The 21,491-nt window shown below is 41.1% G+C and overlaps 1 protein-coding gene across 1 annotated transcript in view; it reads right to left on the bottom strand.

Moving 5' to 3' along the window:
* SIMC1 (SUMO interacting motifs containing 1) overlaps nucleotides 1-21,488 on the bottom strand; it is a gene marked incomplete at its 5' end in the record, with an annotated part of 82,387 nt that extends 60,899 nt beyond the window's left edge. The window contains one exon of the mRNA XM_040492890.1: nucleotides 21,411-21,488. Within this exon, the coding sequence (XP_040348824.1) occupies nucleotides 21,411-21,488 (78 nt within the window). The remainder of the gene's footprint in view (nucleotides 1-21,410) is intronic.
* Between the last annotated feature and the right edge of the window lie 3 nt (nucleotides 21,489-21,491).

Raw genomic sequence — 21,491 nt, 5'->3', positions numbered from 1 at the left:
GCGGTGTGGAGAGGTGAACTAGGTGAGAGAAAGGCCACAGAGGGCAGGGAGGTGTTTTTACTTACAGAGAGAGGATGGGGACAGGGGGAGAGTTCAGGAAAAGCACCCCCCCCCCCACCAAAGCAGCTGGAGGGAAAGTGGAAAAGTGGAAACAGCCACAGGGACTGAACTAAAAAGGGAGAAAGGAGAAAGGAGAGGGTTTAAATTCCATTAAGACTCTATAAACAGGGGGAGCACAGAGTCTGAAACTCTGCAGCTCAATACCTGGTGGTGCTCTGGTGGGAAGGGTAAATCCCTAGAAACAGAGTGGGGTCTGGGAAGTTCTCAGGCCACACAGGGAGAAGTGGTTCCACTGCTGGAAAGATATTTGGTAGACGCTGTGCAGCCACCTGGTCCCAGCAGACCCTAGAGAACAACCACATCTGCTGGTGCTGGAACAAGGTCATTAAGGGTGAAGCCTGGTGCCAGATGTGTGTTGTGATTTTCCAAAACCCCTGAAACACTGCTGTTACATGACTGCATGAACTTTTTCTGGGGTGGGCTGGCATCCAGCCACAGTCTCTGGGCATCGGCAGCAGCATGGTCCCACGAACATTCCTGGATGTGGCCGGCATCCAGGCACTGCTCGGTGAGACACTGCTGCAGACAGTCAGAAAGGGTCAAAGCTGCAGTCCCTCAGAAGTGAGGGGTGGGGAAACACAGCTGCTTTTGAGAGAAAACTCAGGAGGGAGGTGCCTCCTGGCAACCTGACGGCATGGTCACAGACAGTGTAAAAGCGGGGAGTGGATGGAAACTGGAGAGAAAGGATGGGTGCATGATTGCTGGTCGGGGAGAGCAGAGTTCCAATACTAGAGACTGGGTAGCTGGGTGATGCCATTTTCACCCCTCCGTGCATGTGCATACCCACCCAGAAGTGCCACAACAATCCACCCCAATAAGCTACACAGTGCCATTTAGTAGAGAATGGGACCATTACACTAAGCCCTGGCCAACTGTGCCAAACTCACTCTTCACGTACACCACAAATCTCTCCACCTGCCTAGTTTATGACTATAAGGGGCTTCACAGTTTCACTTCCAGAGGAAACTGATGTAATTTCAATCGTATTTCAGTCTGTTTGCTGGTCTATCTATTCAATTTTCTTTTTTCTTCTTCTTCTTCGTTTCTTCTTTTTCTTGAATACAGAAAAAAATCTATTTTTATTTTCAATTCTTATTAAAAATATTTTTATTTTTTCTACTATATATCTTATTTTTTGATAAGTTTTTCAAATTCTATTTTACTTCCATCATTTCATTTTATTCTATTTCATTGTATTCAGTTTCATAAATTTTCAAACGTTTTCCTTTTTCCCACTTTTTTTCCTCTAATCTATCAAGCTCCTTTCAATAACCAGACCAAAACACACCTAGAATCTAGCATCATTTATTTGATTTTTGTGTGTGTGTTATTTTTAATTTTTTAATTTTAATTTTTTTATTACTTTATCAATTCCTTTTCTCCCTTCAAAATGACAAAACAATGGAATTCACCCCAAGAGAAAGAGCAGGAAGAAACGAAAGCCAGGGACTTAATCGACACAGATACAAGATGTCTGAACCAGAATTTAGAATCATGATAATAAGAATACTAGCTGGGGTTGAAAATAGATTAGAATCCCTTTCTGCGGAGATAAAAGAAGTAAAAACTAGTCAGGATGAAATAAAAATGCTATAACTGAGCTGCAATCTCGAATGGATGCCACGGAGGCAAGGATGGGTGAGGCAAAACAGCAAATCAGCAATGTAGAGGACAAACTTATGGAGAATAATGAAGCAGAAAAAAAGAGGGAGACTAAGGCAAAAGAACACGATTTAAGAACTAGAGCAACCAGTGACTCATTAAAAAAGAACAACATCAGAATCATAGGGGTCCCAGAAGATGAAGAGATAGAAAAAGGGGTAAGAGTTATGTGAGCAAATCATAGCAGAAAACTTTCCTAACCTGGGGAAAGACAGAGACATCAAAATCCAGGAAGCACAGAGGACTCCCATAAGATTCAACAAAAACCGACCAGCAAGGCATGTCATGGTCAAATTCACAAAATACTCAGGCAAGGAAAGAATCATGAAAGCAGCAAGGGAAAAAAAAATCCTTAACCTACAAGGGAAGACAGATCAGGTTTGCAACAGATGTATCCACAGAAACTTGGCAGACGAGAAAGGAGTAGCAAGATATATTCAATGTGCTGAATTGGAAAAATATGCAGCCAAGAATTTTTTATCCAGCAAGGCTGTCACTCAAAGTAGAAGAAGATTAAGTTTCCCAAACAAAAATTAAAGGAGTTCATGACCACTAAAACAGCCCTGCAAGAAATTTTAAGGGGGACTCTCTGAGAAAAGATGGGGAAAAAAATACCAAAAGCAACAAAGACTAGAAAGGACCAGAGAACACCACCAGAAACTCCAACTCTAAAAGAAACATAATGGCAATAAACATATCTTTCAGTACTCACTCTAAACGTCAATGTACTAAATGTTCCAATCAAAAGACACTGGGTAACAGAATGGACAAGAAAACAAGATCCGTCAATATGCTGTTTACAAGAGACCCACTTCAGACCTAAAGATACCTTCAGATTGAAAATAAGAGGATGGAGAACCATCTATCATGCTAATGGTTGACAAAATAAAGCCAGAGTAGCCATACTTATATCAGACAATCTAGACTTCAAACTAAAGACTGTAACAAGAGATGAAGAAGGGCATTATATCATAATTAAGGGGTCTATACACCAAGAAGACCTAACAATTGTAAACATTTATGCTCCATATGTGACAGCACCCAAATTCATAAATCAATTAATAACAAACATAAAGAATCTCATTGATAATAATACCATAATAGTAGGGGACTTCAACACCCCAATTACAACAATGGACAGATCATCTAAACAGAAAATCAACAAGGAAACAATGCCTTTAAATGACAGCAGACCAGATGGACTTAACAGATATATTCAGAACATTTCTTCCTAAAGCAGTGGAATATACATTCTTCTCCAGTGCACATGGAACGTTCTCCAGAATAGACCATGCACTGGGACACAAATCAGCCTTCAACCAGTACAAAAAGACTGAGATCATACCATGCATATTTTCAGACCACAACACTATGAAACTCGAAATCAACCACAAGAAAAAATTTGGAAAGACAGCAAACACTTGGAGACTAAAGAACATCCTCCTGAGAAAGAATGAATGGACTAACCAAGAAGTTAAAAAGGAAATTATAACGTACATGGAAGCCAACAAAAATGATAACACCAAGACCAAAACCTCTGGGATGCAGCAAAGATGGTCGTAAGAGGGAAGATTATAGCAATCCAGGCCTTCCTAAAGAAGGAAGAAAGGTCTCAGATACACAACCTAACCTTACACCTTAAAGAGCTGGAGAAAGAACAGCAAATAAAACCCAAAACCAGCAGAAGACAGGAAATAATAAAGATTAGAGCAGAAAACAATGCTATTAAAAGCAAAAAAACAAAAAACAAAAAACAAAAAACCCAGCAGAACAGAACAATGAAACCAGAAACTGGTTCTTTAAAAGAATTAACAAAATTGATAAACCACTAGCCAGTTTGATCAAAAAGAAAAAGGAAAGGACTCAAACAAAATCAAGAATGAAAGAGGAGAGACCACAATCAATACAGCAGAAATAAAAACAATAATAAGAGAATATTATGAGCAATTATACACCAATAAAATGGGCAATCTGGAAGAAATGGACAAATTCCTAGAAACATATACACTACCAAAACTGAAACAGGAAGAAATGGAAAATCGGAACAGACCCATAACCAGTAAGGAAATCAAATTAGTACTCAAAAGTCTACCAAAAAACAAGAGTCCAGGGCCACATGGCTTTCCAGGGGAATTCTACCAAACATTTAAGGAAGAGTTAACACCTATTCTCTTGAAGCTGTTCCAAACAATGGAAATGGAAGGAAAACTTCCAAACTCTCTCTATGAAGCCAGCATAACCTTGATTCCAAAACCAGACAAAGACCCCACTAAAAAGGAGAACTATAGACCAATTTTCCTGATGAACATGGATGCAAAAATCCCCAACAAGATATTAGCCAACCAGATCCAAGAATACATTAAAAAAATTATTCACCATGACCAAGCGGGATTTATGCCTGGGATGCAGGGCTGGTTCAACATCCACAAAACAATTAATGTGATTCATCACATCAATAAAAGAAAGGACAAGAACCACATGATCCTCTCAATAGATGCAGAGAAAGCATTTGACAAAATACAGCAAACTGTCTTGATAAAAACCCTCAAGAAAGTAGGGACAGAAGGAGCATACCTTGAGATCATAAAAGCCATATATGAAAGACCCAACGCTAATATTATTGTCAATGGAGAAAAACTGAGAGCGTTCTCCCTAATGTCAGGAACAAGACAGGGATGTCCTCTCTTGCCACTGTTATTTAACATAGTATTGTAAGTCTTAGCCTCGGCAATCAGACAACACAAAGCAATAAAAGGCATCCAAATCGTTGAGGAGGAGGTCAGACTCTCACTCTTTGCAGATGACATGATACTCTATATGGAAAACCCTAAAGATTCCACCAAAAAAACTGCTAGAACTGATTCATGAATTCAGGAAAGGGGCAGGATACAAAATCAATGTACAGAAATCGGTTTCATTCCTATACACCAACAATGAAGCAGCAGAAAGAGAAACCAAGGAATTGATCCCATGTACAATTGCACAAAAAAACCATAAAATACCTAGGAATAAATCTAACTGAAGAGGTGAAAAATCTAGACACTGAAAACTATAGAAAGCTTATGAAAGAAATTGAAGAAGACACAAAAAAAGGCAAAAAGATTCCGTGCTCCTGGATAGGAAGAACAAATATTGTTAAAACGTCAATACTACCCAAAGTAATCTACATATTCAATGCAATCCCTATCAAAGTAACACCAACATTCTTCACAGAACTAGAACAAATAATCCTAAAGTTTGTATGGAACCAAAAAGACCCTGAATTGCCAAAGCAATCTTGAAAAAGAAAACTAAAGCAGGAGGCATCACATTCCCAGACTTCAAGCTATACTACAAAGCTGTAATCATCAAGACAGTATGGTACTGGCACAAGAACAGACACTCAGATCAATGGAACAGAATAGAGAATCCAGAAATGGACCCACAAACGTATGGCCAACGAATCTTTGACAAAGCAGGAAAGAATATCCAGTGGAATAAGGACAGTCTCTTCAGCAAGTGGTGCTGGGAAAACTGGACAGCGACATACAGAGAGATGAACCTGGACCACTTTCTTACACCATACACAAAAATATGAACTCAAAATGGATGAAAGGCCTAAACGTAAGAAAGGAAGCCATCAAAATCCTCAAGGAGAAAGCAGGCAAACTGCTTTGACTTTGGCCGCAGCAACTTCTTACTCAACACATCTCCAGAGGCAAGGGAAACAAAAGCAAAAATGAACTATTGGGACCTCATCAAAATAAAAAGCTTCTGCACAGCAAAGGAAACAATCAGCAAAGCTAAAAGGCAACTGACAGAATGGGAGAAGATATTTGCCAGTATCCAAAATCTATAAAGAACTTCTCAACCTCAACACCCCAAAAACAAATAATCCAGTGAAGAAATGGGCAAAAGACACGAATAGACACTTCTCCAAATAAGACATCACATGGCCAACTGACAAATGAAAAAAATGCTCAACATCACTCATTAGGGAAATACAAATCAAAACCACCATGAGATACCACCTCACACCTGTCAGAATGTCTAACATTAACAACTCAGGCAACAGATATTGGTGAGGATGCAGCCACTGCTGGTGGCACTGCTGGTGGGAATGCAAAATGGTGCAGCCACTCTGGAAAACAGTATAGAGGTTCCTCAAAAAACTAAAAATAGAACTACCCTATGACCCAGCAAATGCACTACTGGTTATTAATCCACTGGGATACGGTATGCTGTGTCGAAGGGGCACATGCACCCTTAAGTTTATAGCAGCACTATCAATGGCAGCCAAAGTATGGAAAGAGCCCAAATGTCCATCAATGGATGAATGGATAAAGAAGACGTGCGTGTGTGTGTGTGTGTGTGTGTGTGTGTGTGTGTCTACACACACACATAACATACAATGGAGTATTACTCAGCAATCAAAAAGACTGGAATCTTACTATTTGCAACTACGTGCATGGAACTAGAGGGTATTATGCTAAGTGAAATTAGTCAGAGAAAGCCAAATATCACATGACTTCACTCAGATGAGGACTTTAAGAGACAAACAGATGAACATAAGGGAAGGGAAGCAAAAATAATATAAAAACAGGGAGGTAAACAAAAAAATGAGACTCTTAAACATGGAGAACAGCAGTTTGCCAAAGGGGTTGTGGGAGGGGGGATGGGCTAAATGGGTAAGGGGCATTAAGGAATCTACTCCTGAAATCATTGTTGTACTATAAAATAACTAACTTGGATGTAAACTTAAAAAAATAAATTAAATACAAATTAAAAAAAAATATTCTGCAGGGTTAGTTTATTGATAATAAACTCTTAGTTTTTGTTTGTCTGGGAAACCATCTCTCCTTCTATATTGAATGATAGCCTTTCTGGATAGAGAATTCTTGGCTGCACATTTCTCCCATTCAGCACTTTGAATATTATCAAGCCACATGTTTCTGACTTTGAAAGTTTCTGCTGCAAAATCCCCTGGTAGCCTTATGGGTTTTCCCTTCTTAGTTACTGTCATCTTTGGTCTTGCTTTAAAATTTGTTTCTTTATCACTATATTTTGCCAATTTAATTGCAATATGTCTTCGTGTGGATTTGTTTTGGCTGATTCTGATGGAAGTTCTCTGTGCCTCCCGGATGTGGTTATCTATTTCCCTTCTCAGATTAGGGAAGTTTTCAGCTATTTCTTCAAATAAATTTTTTGTTTCTCTCTCTTCTTCTGGGACTGCTATGATACGAATATTATTATGGTTGATGAAGTCATCGAGTTCCCTAAGTCTATTCTCATTTTGCATAATTCTTTTTTCTCTCTTTTGTTCAGACCGATTATTTTTCATTACTCTGCTTTTTAGGTCAATAATTCATCCTCTGTTTATTCCAGCCTGTTGGAAGAATCCTTTCTTCAAATGTGTTTCTCATTTCATTTATTCAGTCCTTTATCTCTGCTATGCTATTCCTTATCTGTTTCAAGAGCCTTACATCTCTCTCTCTTTTCTCAAGTCCACTGAGTATCCTTATGGTCACTACTTTAAATTCTCTACCAGGCATGTTACTTATATCTGTTTCGCTTAGATCTCTGCCCAGGGCCTTGTCCTGTTCTTTTATTTGGGATAAATTTTTGTTGTCTCATTTTGTCTCTGTGCCTGTTTCTGTGTGTTAGGTAAGTCAGCTATGTCTCTTGCTCTTGAAAGTAACCGCCTTACGTAGAAGATGTCCTCTAGTGCTCTGCTGTTTAGTGTCTCTTGTTCCCCAGGGCCTGCTGCTTCTGAGAGGGTCTCCAATGTGTACTGCATGTGCTCTGTCTTGTCCTGGCCACTTTATCCTTCAGGCTAGTCATTTGCAAAGACTCTCTTTGCCTTTCGTGGGTAGTGTTTGGTCCCTGGCCTGAATGTGGTGCGTTTTAACTACGTGTGTTCTGGTCTGTTTGTGAAATGAGACTGTTGCCACCGTAACCAGAACTGAGGCTCTGCAAAACTCCCAAGTCAGGAGACATGGTGTGAGCAGGGTTTGGGACAGTTTTCTGTGGAAAGGGGCCCACCATGCAGGGTATGAGGCAAGTGTGACTAGGAGGGGCAGTTCTAAAGAGTATGGGGAGTGGGGCTTGGTGTAAGCAAGTTAGGTAGCATATTTGATGGATGTTCTGGATCCCACATGTAGCTCTGTGTTTATGTGAGGGGCAGGGGAGGGAAATAGCACCAGGCAGTTCCTTTGTTTCTGGAGAGTATCTCCACTGACACTCTCTGGGATATGCTCTGAGATGAGCGAATAACCTCCACACTGTGTGACCCAGACACTCTTGGGATCACTGTTTCCATACTGTATATCTGTGTGTTGTTTGCCTGCCTTCTAACAGCAGAGCAATGCCTTCTGGGTTCTATCCCAGCCAAGCCCACTGACCTTTGAAACACCAGGCTTTAAGCCCCACTGGTTGCAGGAACTAATGAAATTGGCCTCTTTTACTTTCCAATCTAATTGCTGGCTACGGGGATTTGTTTTCCCTGTGTGCTCCCCTGTGTGCTAGTCTGTCTCTCACCCTTCTCCGTGACCATGGCTCCCTCCTCAAGATAGAAGCCACTATCTGTTTCTGTCCCAAACCACATCTTTGCACTTCCTATTTTCTTCATTGTGGCCTTTTTTCTACCTTTAGTTGTGAGTTTGTTATGCCAGTCTCCAGGTCAATTTCTGAGGTATTTAAGATGATTTGATAGTTATCTAGTTGTATTCGTGGGATGAAGTGAGCCTAAAGTCCTCCTACTCTGCTGCCATGTTTCCCACCCCACATTGATTTTTGAATGAACAGCCTTGCATACTTAGGATATATTCCTCTTGATCATAGTGTATAATTCTTTTTAGACACTATTGGCTTCAGCTTGCTAATACTTTGAGTTTTTCTGCATATGTTCAGTGAGAGATATTAATGTTTTTCTTTTCTTATAATGTCTTTGTCTGGTTTTAGGGTGTTAGGGTAATGCTGGCCTTATAGAGTTAGGCTGTGTCTTCTCTGCTTCCATATCTTCTATAGAGAATTGGTATAATTTTTTCCTTAAAAGTTTAGTAGAATATGCCAGTGAACCCAACTGGGCTTGGTACTTTCTGGTTTAGAAGGTTATTAATCATTGATTCAATTTCCTTATTAGATATAGGTCTATCCAGACTGTTCATGTAACTTCTGTAACAAAAAATTTAAAGTTTAAAAAATGTTTGTTCTCCCCCAAATTAACCTATAAATTCAATAAATACCAAGCAAAATTCCAACGGTATTTTTAAAAGAAATGGAGATGATTCGAAAGTTCATCTGAATCAGAAAAGGCTGAAGAATAACATAAAAAAACAGAAACAAAAATGAAAAACTATAAGGGAAAGCAAAAGATAAGTGAAGAGGTGAAAAGGGTTCCTGGATCCAATTCCAGTGTGTTCTGTGGTGACTTCCCCACACCAACAAGCAATTCTCTCATGTCTGAGAAGTCAACTCAACTCTGACATGATCTACCTGGAGATAGAATCATATTCCATAGGTAACAGGCTCAGTTAGACAAACTTCCAAACCCTCTCCAGGTGTGCCACTCTCCTAGCACTTTTTTAAAAGTTTATTTATTTTGAGAGAGAGAGACAGAGAGACAGAGAGAGCGAGCCAGCACAGAGACTGCTGTGGGGCTTAAACTCACAACTGTGAGATCATGACCCAAGCTGAAATCAAGAGTCAGATGCCAACTGACTGAGCCACCCAGGCGCCGTTCTCCTAGCACCTCTATGTGTTCACCAACCCAGAAGCTCTCCAGACGTCCTTTGGGTTTTTATAAAGGCTTCATTATATAGTCAGAATTGATTGAATCATTGGTCACTGGTGATTGAAGTCAATCTCTAGGCCCTCTCCACTCTCTGGAGGTCTGGGGATGGGACTGAAAATTCCAATCCTCTAATCATCTGGCTTCACTGGTAACCAGCTCCCTTATTTAGGTGTTTTCCAAAAGTCACCTCAGTACCATAACAAAGAACACCTTTAACTTCTCATCACTTAAGGAGTTCCAAGGGTTTTGAGAGCTGTGAGCAAAGAACCATGGATAAAGACTACATATATGTGAGAAATATATATTTTGTCATCTGAATGATCAAAAAATATGTATATGTATTTAAAAATTTTTTTAATTTAAATTTTTAAAAATTTAAATCCAAGTTAGTTAACATATAGTGTAGGGTGCGTGGGTGGCTCAGTCTGGTAAGCATCTGACTTCAGCTTAGGTCACGATCTCAGTTTGTGTGTTTGAGACCCATGTTGGGCTCTGTGCCGACAGCTCAGAGCCTGGAGCCTCCTTCAGATTCTGTGTCTCCCTCTCTATCTGCCCCTCCCAGTTCATGCTCTCTCTCTTTCAAAAATAAACATTTAAAAAATTATTTAAAAAACCATATAGTGTAGTAATGGTTTCAGAAGTAGAATATATATGTAATTCTTATAAATCACAGTATCACAGGAGGCTTTGCCCTACTAAATAGCAAGGTAAACTGTAGAGGTGCAGTAATTAAAATATGCAGAAAATAGGTCCAAATTATCTAGAAAATTTATGACACAGGTAGTTTTTCATATATGTGGGTAGATCATTTGATAGTATTAAATAAGCTAACATTTGAGAAGAGTTTTCCCTTTCAGCAAAATTCTAGACAATTGAAACATTAGACTATTAGATTCGGCACAAATCTAAGAAGCTTATAATAACCAGGTTGGCCAGAGTATAAGAAAACAGGTATTCTCATACAGAGTCTGTATTAAGAATATATGTTATAACCTTTTGGAAGTATAATTTGGTGGCTATGTGTCAACGACCTCAGCTGTAAGCAAAAAACAAACAAAACACCCAAAATCTTCCTCTAATTTAACCACAAAAGGAGCTTATAGAGGATAATGGGTAGTTTCTAGAATGTAGACAAGAGCCTGAAAACCAAGCTTGGAATCTACACAACCAAAATCTGGTGCTCCAAACCATGTGGTACAACTGAGTACCCCATTATCACAGGCACTGGATACAAACACCCCAGCTTGTATGGCCAGCAGCACCATGCTATATACCCTGCCACCTGCACCTTTATAATTGCTACATGTCATTGCTGATGCCATCTCACCAAAATGGAGTACAAGGACCCTGCTGCTTCTCAGCATTTCCAATTCAAAGTCTGGAGTAAGTACATCTGACTAGTGTATCTAGGTTCTATGTCCAAGCCCTATGTGCAAAGTCGTCTGGGAATGTGATGTGAGTATCTGGAGTTTCGGCTTCTTTAGTTAGAAACAGATTATATCTCCAAAGGTGGGAGTTCTGTAAACACAGTTCTGGGATTCAGATACTAGGATCCCACAAAGAATGACATATTGTTCTCGACCATGGTATATATTAAAATTATAAATACATACTACTCTTTAACTCCAAAATCCCACTGTAAGGAATTTGTCCTACAAATGTATTCTCATGACCATGAAAGAGAGTTCATCACATCTTCTGTGATAGCAAAATTAAAATCAGTAAGGGCTGGTCCAATAAATTATGGTCTTTTTCAAAATATTAGAATAACATGCAGCTGATAAATACTTACTAAATGAATACTACGTACCAGGAATCATCATGTTTTGCACTAGGAATACCACTGTAAGCAAAATGGGCAACAGTTTTGATGAGGTACTAATATTTTTTTTAAATGCCTAAAATATATTTAGTGGTTTAAAAGATTAGTATGACTCCATTGGGAAAAAAGACACTTATGCATTTTTGTGTACACACAGAGAAAACTTCGGGAACAATACACAAAAACTTACTTATCTCAGAGTGGCAATGGACAGGGGTGTGTTTTTTCCTGAGGCCCTGAATTTTTTACCTCTATTTAAAATTTTAAAATACTTTTTATAATTTAAAATGGGGAAATTTTATTTTTCAGGTGGTATGATTACCTTAAAAAAACAGAAAACAAAGAGAACCCACTGGAAAGTCTAGGGTTTCCTTCTGGAGTAAGGAAAATGTTCTAAAATTAGATAGTGGTGAAGGTCAAACAATTCAGGGAATTTTATGGGTGGGAATCTTCACGTAAGGTATGGAATTATATCTTAATAAAGCTGTTAATGGGGGATGGGGTAAGTGATCTGCAGGCTTACATGAGAGCTGACCTTGATTTAAGATTCAAATTAGTGTGACATCTGATGTTTAAATTCAAAATGTAGGTGAATTCTGCCTTTTATCCTAAGACATAGCCACATTTTTTTAGTTTTAAAAGTCTTAGTAGCCTGGAAAAAAAAATTAGCCTGGGATAGCTGCCATATATATCCCTTGGCTCTCCCATCACATAAAATTATTTTGACGTAACTGCAACAAAACTTAGCAGGAGAAAAGGATTCCTTAGAAAATCAGTAAAAGGAATTGTTTCTCCTAGAATAAATAGTTACTGAGCATCTACTACACTCAAGGCACTAATCTAGTTGCTGGGGATATGGCTGTGTCCAACAGTGTACTTTTATTTGGAGGAAGGGATTAAGAAAGAGAAGACGATTTTTAAAAATATTTTTAAAGTACATGATAGGGGTTTAAAAAATAATTTTGGGGGTTGCCTGCATGGCTCACTTGGTTAAGTGTCTGAGTCATGGTTTTAGCTGGGGTCATGATCTCGCAGTTCATGGGTTTGAGCCCCACATCGGGCTCTGTGATGACAGTGAGGGGCCTGCTTGGGATTCTCTCTCCCTCTCTCTCTCTGCCCCTTTGCTGCTCACTCTCTCTCTCACTCAAAATAAATAAACTTAAAAAAATAATTTTTGGATTAGAAAACTGCAATGGGTCTATTCTTCTAAAACCATACATTAAAAAATTTTTTTTAACGTTTATTTATTTTTGAGAGACAGAGACAGAGAACGAGCAAGGGAGGAACAGAAAGAGAAGGAGACATAGAATCTGAAGCAGGCTCCAGGCTCTGAGCTGTCAGTACAGAGTCCAATGTGGGGCTCAAACCCATGAACTGTGAGATCGTGACCTGAGCTGAAGTCAGATGCTTATCTGACTGAACCACCCAGGTGCCCCTAAAACTACATTTAAAAAACAGAATATTTTGCATCTTGCTTTTTTCAACTTATCCATTTATTTCTAGTGCCTCCAGAGGATGTGCCTTCAGAAACCTGGTGAGAGGTTTGCAAGTTCACCCCAGGATTTTCTTTTTTAAAATTTTATTAATTTTATTTATTATTAAAAATTATTTTAATGTTTATTTACTTTTGAGAGAGCATGAACACACAAATGGGGGAGGGGCAGAGAGCGAAAGAGTGGGAGACACAGAATCTGAAGTAGGCTCTAGGCTCTGAGCTGTCAGTGCAGAGCCCAAGGAGGTGCTTGAACTCATGAACGGTGAGATCACCACCTGGGCCGAAGTGGGATGCTTAACTAAGACACCCAGATGCCCTCACCCCAGGATTTTCAAGATTGAGACTAATGGTGGTAAACCTGTTCTACCAGTTAGCACCTGGCTGACCCTACCTCAGATTCTTCATCTATCAAATAGGGATAATAACAGTACCAAATTTACGGGGCTGCAGTGAAGATTACACGAGCTAATCCATGCAACGTACTTAATTAACAGGGTGCCTAGCATAAAGGCAAGCTATTCATACTATGTGAGGCTCACCATTATTGGCATGCTCAACCCTGTGGGGCAACCAGTTACTCAGAATCAAAACACTAGCTCCAGGACAAGAAACGCACAGGATTCAAAGCAAGTTTTATTGATTGCCAAAAAGGAAACCCCATAAAATGAAAGGTAAGCCATGTTTCTAATTAGGAAGACAGTATTATAAAGATGTTATTTCTCTTTCAATTAAGTTATAAATCCAACACAGTAGTTTTGAACCAGTGGCAATTTTGCCCTCCAGGAGACACTCGGGAGTGTCTAGAGACACTTTCGGTTGTAACAAGTTGGGGGAAAGGTGAGGTGCTGCTACTGGCTGGCAACTAGTGGGCAGAGACCAAAGATGCTGCTAAACATTCCACAGTGCACAGAACAGCCTCCCACAACAAAGAATTATCTGACCCAAAGGAACCCTAATCAAATGCAATCCTGAACAAAATGATTCTAAAATTCTTTTGGAGGCCTACATGGGCACAATAACCAAGAAATTTCGGGAGAAAAATAAGGAAAGATAATTGCTCTATTAGATACCAAAAAATATGATCAAACCACAAAAATAAAACAGTAAAGTTCTGTCATTGAAAATAGACCAATCAATGAAACACAAAAGAAAACCTAGAAACAGACACAAGTGTATAAAATAATTCGGTGTTAAAAATATGTCTCAAATATGTGGAAAAAAGATAATTATTTGAGAAATGATTCCCAGACAATTAACACCATATATTATAAACTCTCATATCTAGAGTGTTCCCCTCCTATATCTGCAATCAGGGTGCATCTAATAGTTGGTCTCACATTTCATGTGGTAGTTTCTTTTTTCCTGAAAAGCTGTTCTTAAGTTGACAGCAAGTCTTACATAGGGCAATACGGTATATGGAAAATGGCAGGTACATTTCATGCCATATAAAACATTTTAGGTGAATTAAAGATCTAAATGTAAGAATGAGATGGTAAAAGAATAATAATAAGGAAATAAAAGGAAAGTAATCTCAGGACAGGAAAGATCTCTCTAAACATAAAACAAAGAAAAAAACCATAAAGATAAAAGATGCACAGATACATACATAAAAGTGTAAAACTTCATTAAGTAAAACACCACACAGTACAGATTTCTAAATTTAGTATCATCCCCATTTTATCAACGTTTATTTATTTTTGGGACAGAGAGAGACAGAGCATGAACGGGGGAGGGGCAGAGAGAGAGACACAGAATCGGAAACAGGCTCCAGGCTCTGAGCCATCAGCCCAGAGCCCGACGCGGGGCTCGAACTCACGGACCGCGAGATCCTGACCTGGCTGAAGTCGGACGCTTAACCGACTGCGCCACCCAGGCGCCCCCATCCCCATTTTAAAAGTAGAAATTATTTGGAGGTTGACAAAATGATTTTAAAGTGATCTGACAGAATAAACATGCAAAACTAGTCAAAAAAATTCTAAAAAGAGCAATGAAGAGTTTCCTTTGCTTATTGTTAAAATTTTTAATGCTTATTTATTTTAGAGAGACAGAGACAGAGTGTGCACAGGGAAGGGACACAGAATCTGAAGCAGGCTCCAGGCCCTGAGCTGTCAGTACAAAGCCTGATGTGGGGCTTGGGGCGCCTGGGTGGCTCGGTCAGTTAAGCATCCGACTTCGGCTCAGGTCATGATCTCACGGTCCGTGAGTTCGAGCCCCGCATCGGGGTCTCTGCTGACCGCTCAGAGCCTGGAGCCTGTTTCGGATTCTGTGTCTCCCTCTCTCTCTGCCCCTCCCCTGTTCATGCTCTGCCTCTCTCTGTCTCAAAAATAAATAAACGTTAAAAAAAATTAAAAAAAAAAAAAAAAAAAAAAAAAAAGCCTGATGTGGGGCTCGAACACAGGGGCTCAAATTCAGGAGCCATGAGACCACGACCTGCGCTGAAGTCCAACGCTTAACCGACTGAGCCACCCAGGTGCCCCTCCTCTGCTTATTATTAAAATAGCATGTACCAAGGCGAGAAAAGAAAAGTCCACAAATAGACACAGAAATATATAAAAGTTTACCATTTGATAAAGGTAATATTTCAAACCACAGGGTAGAAAGGATAGATAATTCAATAAATGTTAGGACAACTAGCTAACCATCCTGAAAGAAAAAGATGACTATTTTATCCCTTTTTTGAAATTAATTCCAGGTGGATTAATAAATTAAATGTAAAAAATATTTTTATAATCATAAGAGGAAAGGCTTCCTAAGGAAAAGAGTGATAGAACTGGCTACACAAGAATTTAAAACTTTTGTAAAGAACCAAAAGAAATAAAAAATTGTGGGGGGGGGGAAGTAATGTGTATAACACAGGGGGCTGTATTAGTTTCCTAGCACAAATTACTGCAAAATAGCTTAAAACAACAGGCATCTATCATCTCACAGTTCTGGAGCCTTAAAAGTCAAAACCAATTTGCAGTGCCACGCTCTCTCGAAGCCTGTAGAAGAGAATCTGTTCCATGCCTTTCTCTTAGTTTCTGGTGTCACCAGCAATCCTTGGTATTCCTTGATTTGCAGCTTCAACTCCCATCTTTGTTTCTATTGTCACATGGTGTTCTTCCTCTATCCTCATGTCTTCTTATAAGGACACCAGTCATATTAGATTAGTAAGGGCCCACCCTACTCTGTATGGCCTCATCTTCAATTACTACATCTGCAATGGCCCTATTTCCCAATAAGGTCACATTTTGTAGTGGTGGTTAGGCCTTTGACATATCTTTTTGAAGGACCCAATTCAACCCATAACAAGTCTTTAGTATGTAAGGAAAATTTACAAATAACACCCCAATAGGAGAAGAACAGGTAATCTTCATGCACACAATCTCTCTATATATACCCAATACACCACCAATAAACATGTTCAAAGTGTCCAGCTCTACTACATGCTGAGCACACTCTCTGATCTCCAACCTCACTAGCTGCTCCTCCTCCCCTTACCTTCATCTGAGGTAGACGCTGTGTGTGCCCTAGGGCTACGTCCAGGATGCTCTTCTTGTTGAGTCTTAGCCTAGATGATCTCATCCAGGTCACGGGCTTTACTACGACCTATGTGTCAATGACATCAAATTTGTGTCCCTAGTCAGACCTTCTCCCCTGGCCTCCAAACTCAGTACAAACAACATACCTTGTATCTCCAGCTGGCTATTCTATAAGCATCTTTTAACACCTTCAAAACAGAACTCTTGAATCTTTCCTCCAATCCTGTTCTTCAAGTCTCCATTTCAATGGATGACACCAACATACATCTAGTTGCTCAGGCCAAAACCAGAGCTTCACTCTTGATTCCTCCTTTTCTTTTCATTGTCCACATCCAAGTTATCAAGACTCGTTGATTCTACTTCCTATCTTCCAATGTCCCGAATCCTTCCAGTATCCCAGGCTATTCCAAGCTACAATTATTTTTGGTTTAGACTACTGCAGCAACCTCTTAAACTGGTCTCCCTGATTCCGCTATGGTCTCCTTTCAGGAAGGTGACTATACTCCTGGTTTGTTTGGGACAGTTCTAGTTTTCACCTGTTGTTTGACATCCCCTCCAGTTAGCACCCCCTTTCATTTGCAAAAGGATTCCCACTTGGATGATAAATTACACGGTCACCTTACTGTACAGTATTATCTTCTCACAGTAGCTAAAACTACTTTTTAAATCTTTTCTTTTTTTTTTTAATGTTTATTTATTTTTGAGAGAAAGAGTAGACAGAGCGTGAGTGGGGGAAAAGCAGAGAGGGAGGGTGAAACACAGAATCTGAAGCACGCTCCAGGCTCTGAGCTGTCAGCACAGAGCCTGACACGGGGCTCGAACCCACGAACCGTGAGATCGTGACCTGAGCCAAAGTTGGACACTTAACTGACTGAGCCACCAAGGCACCCCTAAAACCATCTTTTAAAAATGCAAATGAGATCATGTCATTCCCCTGCCTAAAACCCTTCAAAGATTTCTTATTACATAAGGATAAAATTGGAACTCCTTATTGTGGTCTACAAGACCCTATATGACCTAGCCCACTACTTCTCATCTCTTCAGACTGCGTCTTCCATTCATTACCTTCCAGCCCCACTGGCTTTTCAATTCCTCCAATTAGTCATACCATTTCCACTTCCAAGTCTTTGTTTTTGCCACACCCATTGCTGCTACCTTAGATCTTCTCATAACAAATCTATTCTGTCATTTTTTTCTCAGATCAAATATTAACTCTTCAGAGAGAGACCTTCTTTGAAAATACAATTTAATGTTCCCAACACCACCTGTTACTATTACATTGTTCACTTATTTTCTGGTTGTTTATTGCTTATATTTCCCCAACAGAATATCAGCTCATTGTTAACTTGTTTACTTCTGGTCCCCAGGGTCAGAGCATGTGCTCAGTAAGTATTTATTGAAAGAATGAATCACAACCAAAGAAAAAAATTAAAACCATGACAGCTCATAGAATTTGGCTACCAAATCAACAAACATTTAAATGAACAAAAATGCCTATTTTTATTTCTAACACTCTGTATCATCTGACATTACATTTATGTGACTGTTTATTGTTTGTTTCCCCTTGACTAAAATAGAACCTCCACAAGGGCAGGGACTTGTTCACAGCTGTATTGTTAGCACCTACAAGTGCCTTGCATATAGTAAGTGTTCAGTAAATGTTTACCAAATAAATTGACAATATCTAGGAGTGACTGGGTAGTGGAGAAAAGGGTATGGTGAGAATATAATTGGTGCACAATTTCTGTAGGAAATTTGGCAATATATATCAAAAGCTCTCAACGGGGGCATACCTTTTGACTTCATACTCTCACTTCTAAGAGGAACTCATCCTAAAGAAGCAAATAAACAAGGGTACAAAGATTATTTGTGAGGGACTTTACACTGGGTTGTTTATGACAGAGAAAATTTGTAAATGTCAGCATGATATCCATTAATAGGAGATCATAAATAGAATTACAAATCTATACAATGAAACACATTAAAAATATTGGAGAGACATGTATTTATTGGTGCAAGAGACAAAAAGTGTATTAAGAGAAAAGGTGGGGCACCTGGGTGGCTCAGGCAATTAAGCATCTGACTCTTGATTTTGGCTCAGGTTTTATCTCATGGTTCGTGAACTCAAGCCTTGTGTTGCTTGGGATTCTCTCTCTTAAATAATAAATAAACATTAAAAAAGAGAGAGAAAAAGGCAAGCTAAAAAAACCCCACATGTATAGTGGAATTTCATTTTTGCAAAAACATACATGGGGAAGACACGAGGGTCTGTATGAATGCACACTGGCATTTACAGATAAAGTTTAGATGGACATACTTCAAAATATCAACACTGGTTATCTCTGGATGGTGAGATTAAGGACAGTTTTAATTTTCTTCTACATACATTTCTAAAGTTTTTGTAATTAGGTCAACATTCTGCTTTTGTAAGTGGCAAACAAAAAGTAGTATTATGGAAAACACAGACCCGCTTCATAAACTTAGTGAAGACTAAAGCCCAGGTTAAGAACCAGGAGTTCAGAAATGTCAACTTCAGTATTGGAAATAGTTTTCTGATTTCCCGAATTCAAGCAAGTTGTTTCCCCTCAGTCAATATTTGTAAAAAAAAAAAGAAAAAAAAAAAAATAAAACTTGTTTCTTTTATTTCATCGCCTGCCACGCTTGAGAAGGTCAGGCCTGGTTGAGAAAAAATACAAAGTGTAGCAAAAGCGATCATCTATGCTAGGCATTTTCCTTGTGTTGCCTTATTAAAACCCCGCTTATGATCCTGTCAGGTAGGTATCAATGTTCTCAAGCGCAAAAGCTGAGAGAGGTGACAGAATTTGCCAAAACTCTCAGTGCTGCTATACGGGGTGGGGGTTCCTGATTTGAAGAGAGGTCTCTCTGACCTCAGGGCCTTCAGGCGAAAGCTAGACAAAAGCGTTTTAGGCTTTAACCTTGCAAGTCTCTTAACGCATCTGATCTCTGACATGGTTATCCTACTGCCCTATTTAATTTGCAACAACCATAAAAAGAGACCAAGCCTGGAGTTTTAAAGGAAACTGGAGTAAATATATGGAGAGGCAAGATTTACATTGGGTACTATTCTCTGGAATGTGCCCTTCATTTCTCTTCAACTCAGAAGGCTCAGAATGAAAAGGCTTGGTTGGGCGGTCACGGGGGAGGGGAGCAGTTTGAGAGAGCACCCACGTTTGTGTGTGAAGGGCCTCAAGAGACACCACAGACGAAGGATGACATCTGAGCACTTAAAGAGAGGAGCTGGACGAAGATGAGGGAAGATGGACGACACCTGGAAGGAAAGGGGGCTTGAGACCAGGGGCAACGGGAACGAGGAAGAACTGGAAGGAAAGGCAGCTGTGAGTTATCCTGAGGCCACTTCTTCCTTCCACCTTTTTTCTCCCTCTCGTCTTTTCCTTGCTTATCTCGGTCACGATTAGGCCTTCAGCACTCTTTTCTATTTGGGTGATTACCAAACCTCTCCAGTCCTGACTTTTCTCCAGAGTTCAACTCCTCCTGAGGTCCCAACTGAAGGCGGCATCCCTTCCACCTCAAGCCTGCTCCTACTCATGTACTCGTTCTCACTTATCAAACATCCATTAGAACTGCTCTTTCTCCTCTCTTCCTTCAGCCATTCTTTCACCCAACAAACATTTATTGTGGGTCTACGTCCTTCACACCGCCACGGCACTGGGGCTACCCCATGCACTTACCACGTTGGGTCACTTCTCCTCTGAAATCTTGTCTGTCCATCCCCTCTAAGTTCTTTACTGAGATTTACTGAGAATCCTGCATTTGAACCTGGGCCACACGGGACTAGACGTTAACTGGTCTGGCATGCCATTCATTTTGTAGCGACCACTTCGCATTTAGCACTATACCTGGGGCACAGAAGGGGCTGGCAGTGGAGGCGTAGGGACTACAAACTGGCTGGGACCGGAGGAGCAGAAGCTAGGAGATTTGCCTCGAAGGAGTATTTGCATATGAAGAAAGGTGTCTTCCTTAACCTGTAGGTTACAGACCTATACCAGCCAGAGAATTCTTTTATTTCTGGGGTGTGTCCGTGGGAAGCTGGGAAGACGGCTGGAAGTCTGATGTTGAGAGTCTTCTGATAGAAAGCCTGTCCACCTCCCACTCCTGGAGTACTCAACAGTCACTTGTTGAATACATCACCTTCTGTGAGAGAGGTCACGGACATTGTGTTCTCCACTGTATCCCCAGCGCCTAGCACATCTAGCCCACATTAGGGGTTCCGTAAATATCTGTGGAGGATTCTAGAAAGGCAGGGACCATAGACATTTCATTCACCACCTCAGGACGAAGGACAAAGACTAAAGACTAAGGAGCCTGAAGGAAAAAGGGAGCAAGACGTTTCCCTCCCTATTCCTTTAGAGCTGGGTAAATGTTTGCTAAGCGAAATAAATCGCCCTCCTGCACTACTCCAAAATCGGGCCCCTCGCTCGGCTGCCAGGCCCTGGAGCGCGGCCACCATCTGGCTCAAGCTCAGGCCCGCGCTTCCCTCCCTCCCAGCCCGGGCTCCTGTTACCTCCCTGCACACATCTGTACCCACCACAGGCCAAACAATTACACGCTCCCGCGTCCCTGCCTCGAGATCCCCCAGGACCACGTCCCCCCAGCTCCCCGCCCCCACCCGGGCTCCGGGGAAGCCGGCGGCCGGGCCTCACACCGCCGCTTGCAGCCGGCTCCCGCACCCCCCGCCACAGGCGCGCCAGGCCGCCGTCCATGTGCTCGGCCGCCGTTGCCAGTCCCGGCCCGCTGAGGCTGCGGCGCGGAGCCCGGGAGGCCCGGCGGCCGCGGCCCGGGCCCGCCGCGCTCCTCAGGGCGGGAAAGGTCGGCAAGCGGCGAGGCGGGAAGCGGCTGAAGCTGTGAGGCACCAGGGGGCGGGAGGCGGTGGCGCGGGGGGACCAGCGGGCCGAGCCGGGGGTGCGAGGATGCGCAGCCCGAGCGGGGGCAGCGCTCCGGCCTCGGAGGGGCTGGGCGAGCGGCGGCTTGCTCACTCACCACGGTCCGGCGGGGCAGAGCGCCGGGGGTTCGGGACAGGGCCCGGCGGAGCCTCCGCGCCCTGCCCGAGCGGGCCCCCCC

Source organism: Herpailurus yagouaroundi, unplaced genomic scaffold, assembly GCF_014898765.1.
Source record: "Herpailurus yagouaroundi ecotype Mexico unplaced genomic scaffold, PumYag 29, whole genome shotgun sequence".
In the NCBI taxonomy this organism is placed as follows: Eukaryota; Metazoa; Chordata; class Mammalia; order Carnivora; family Felidae; genus Herpailurus; species Herpailurus yagouaroundi.
This window is presented reverse-complemented; position numbering and strand designations above follow the sequence as displayed.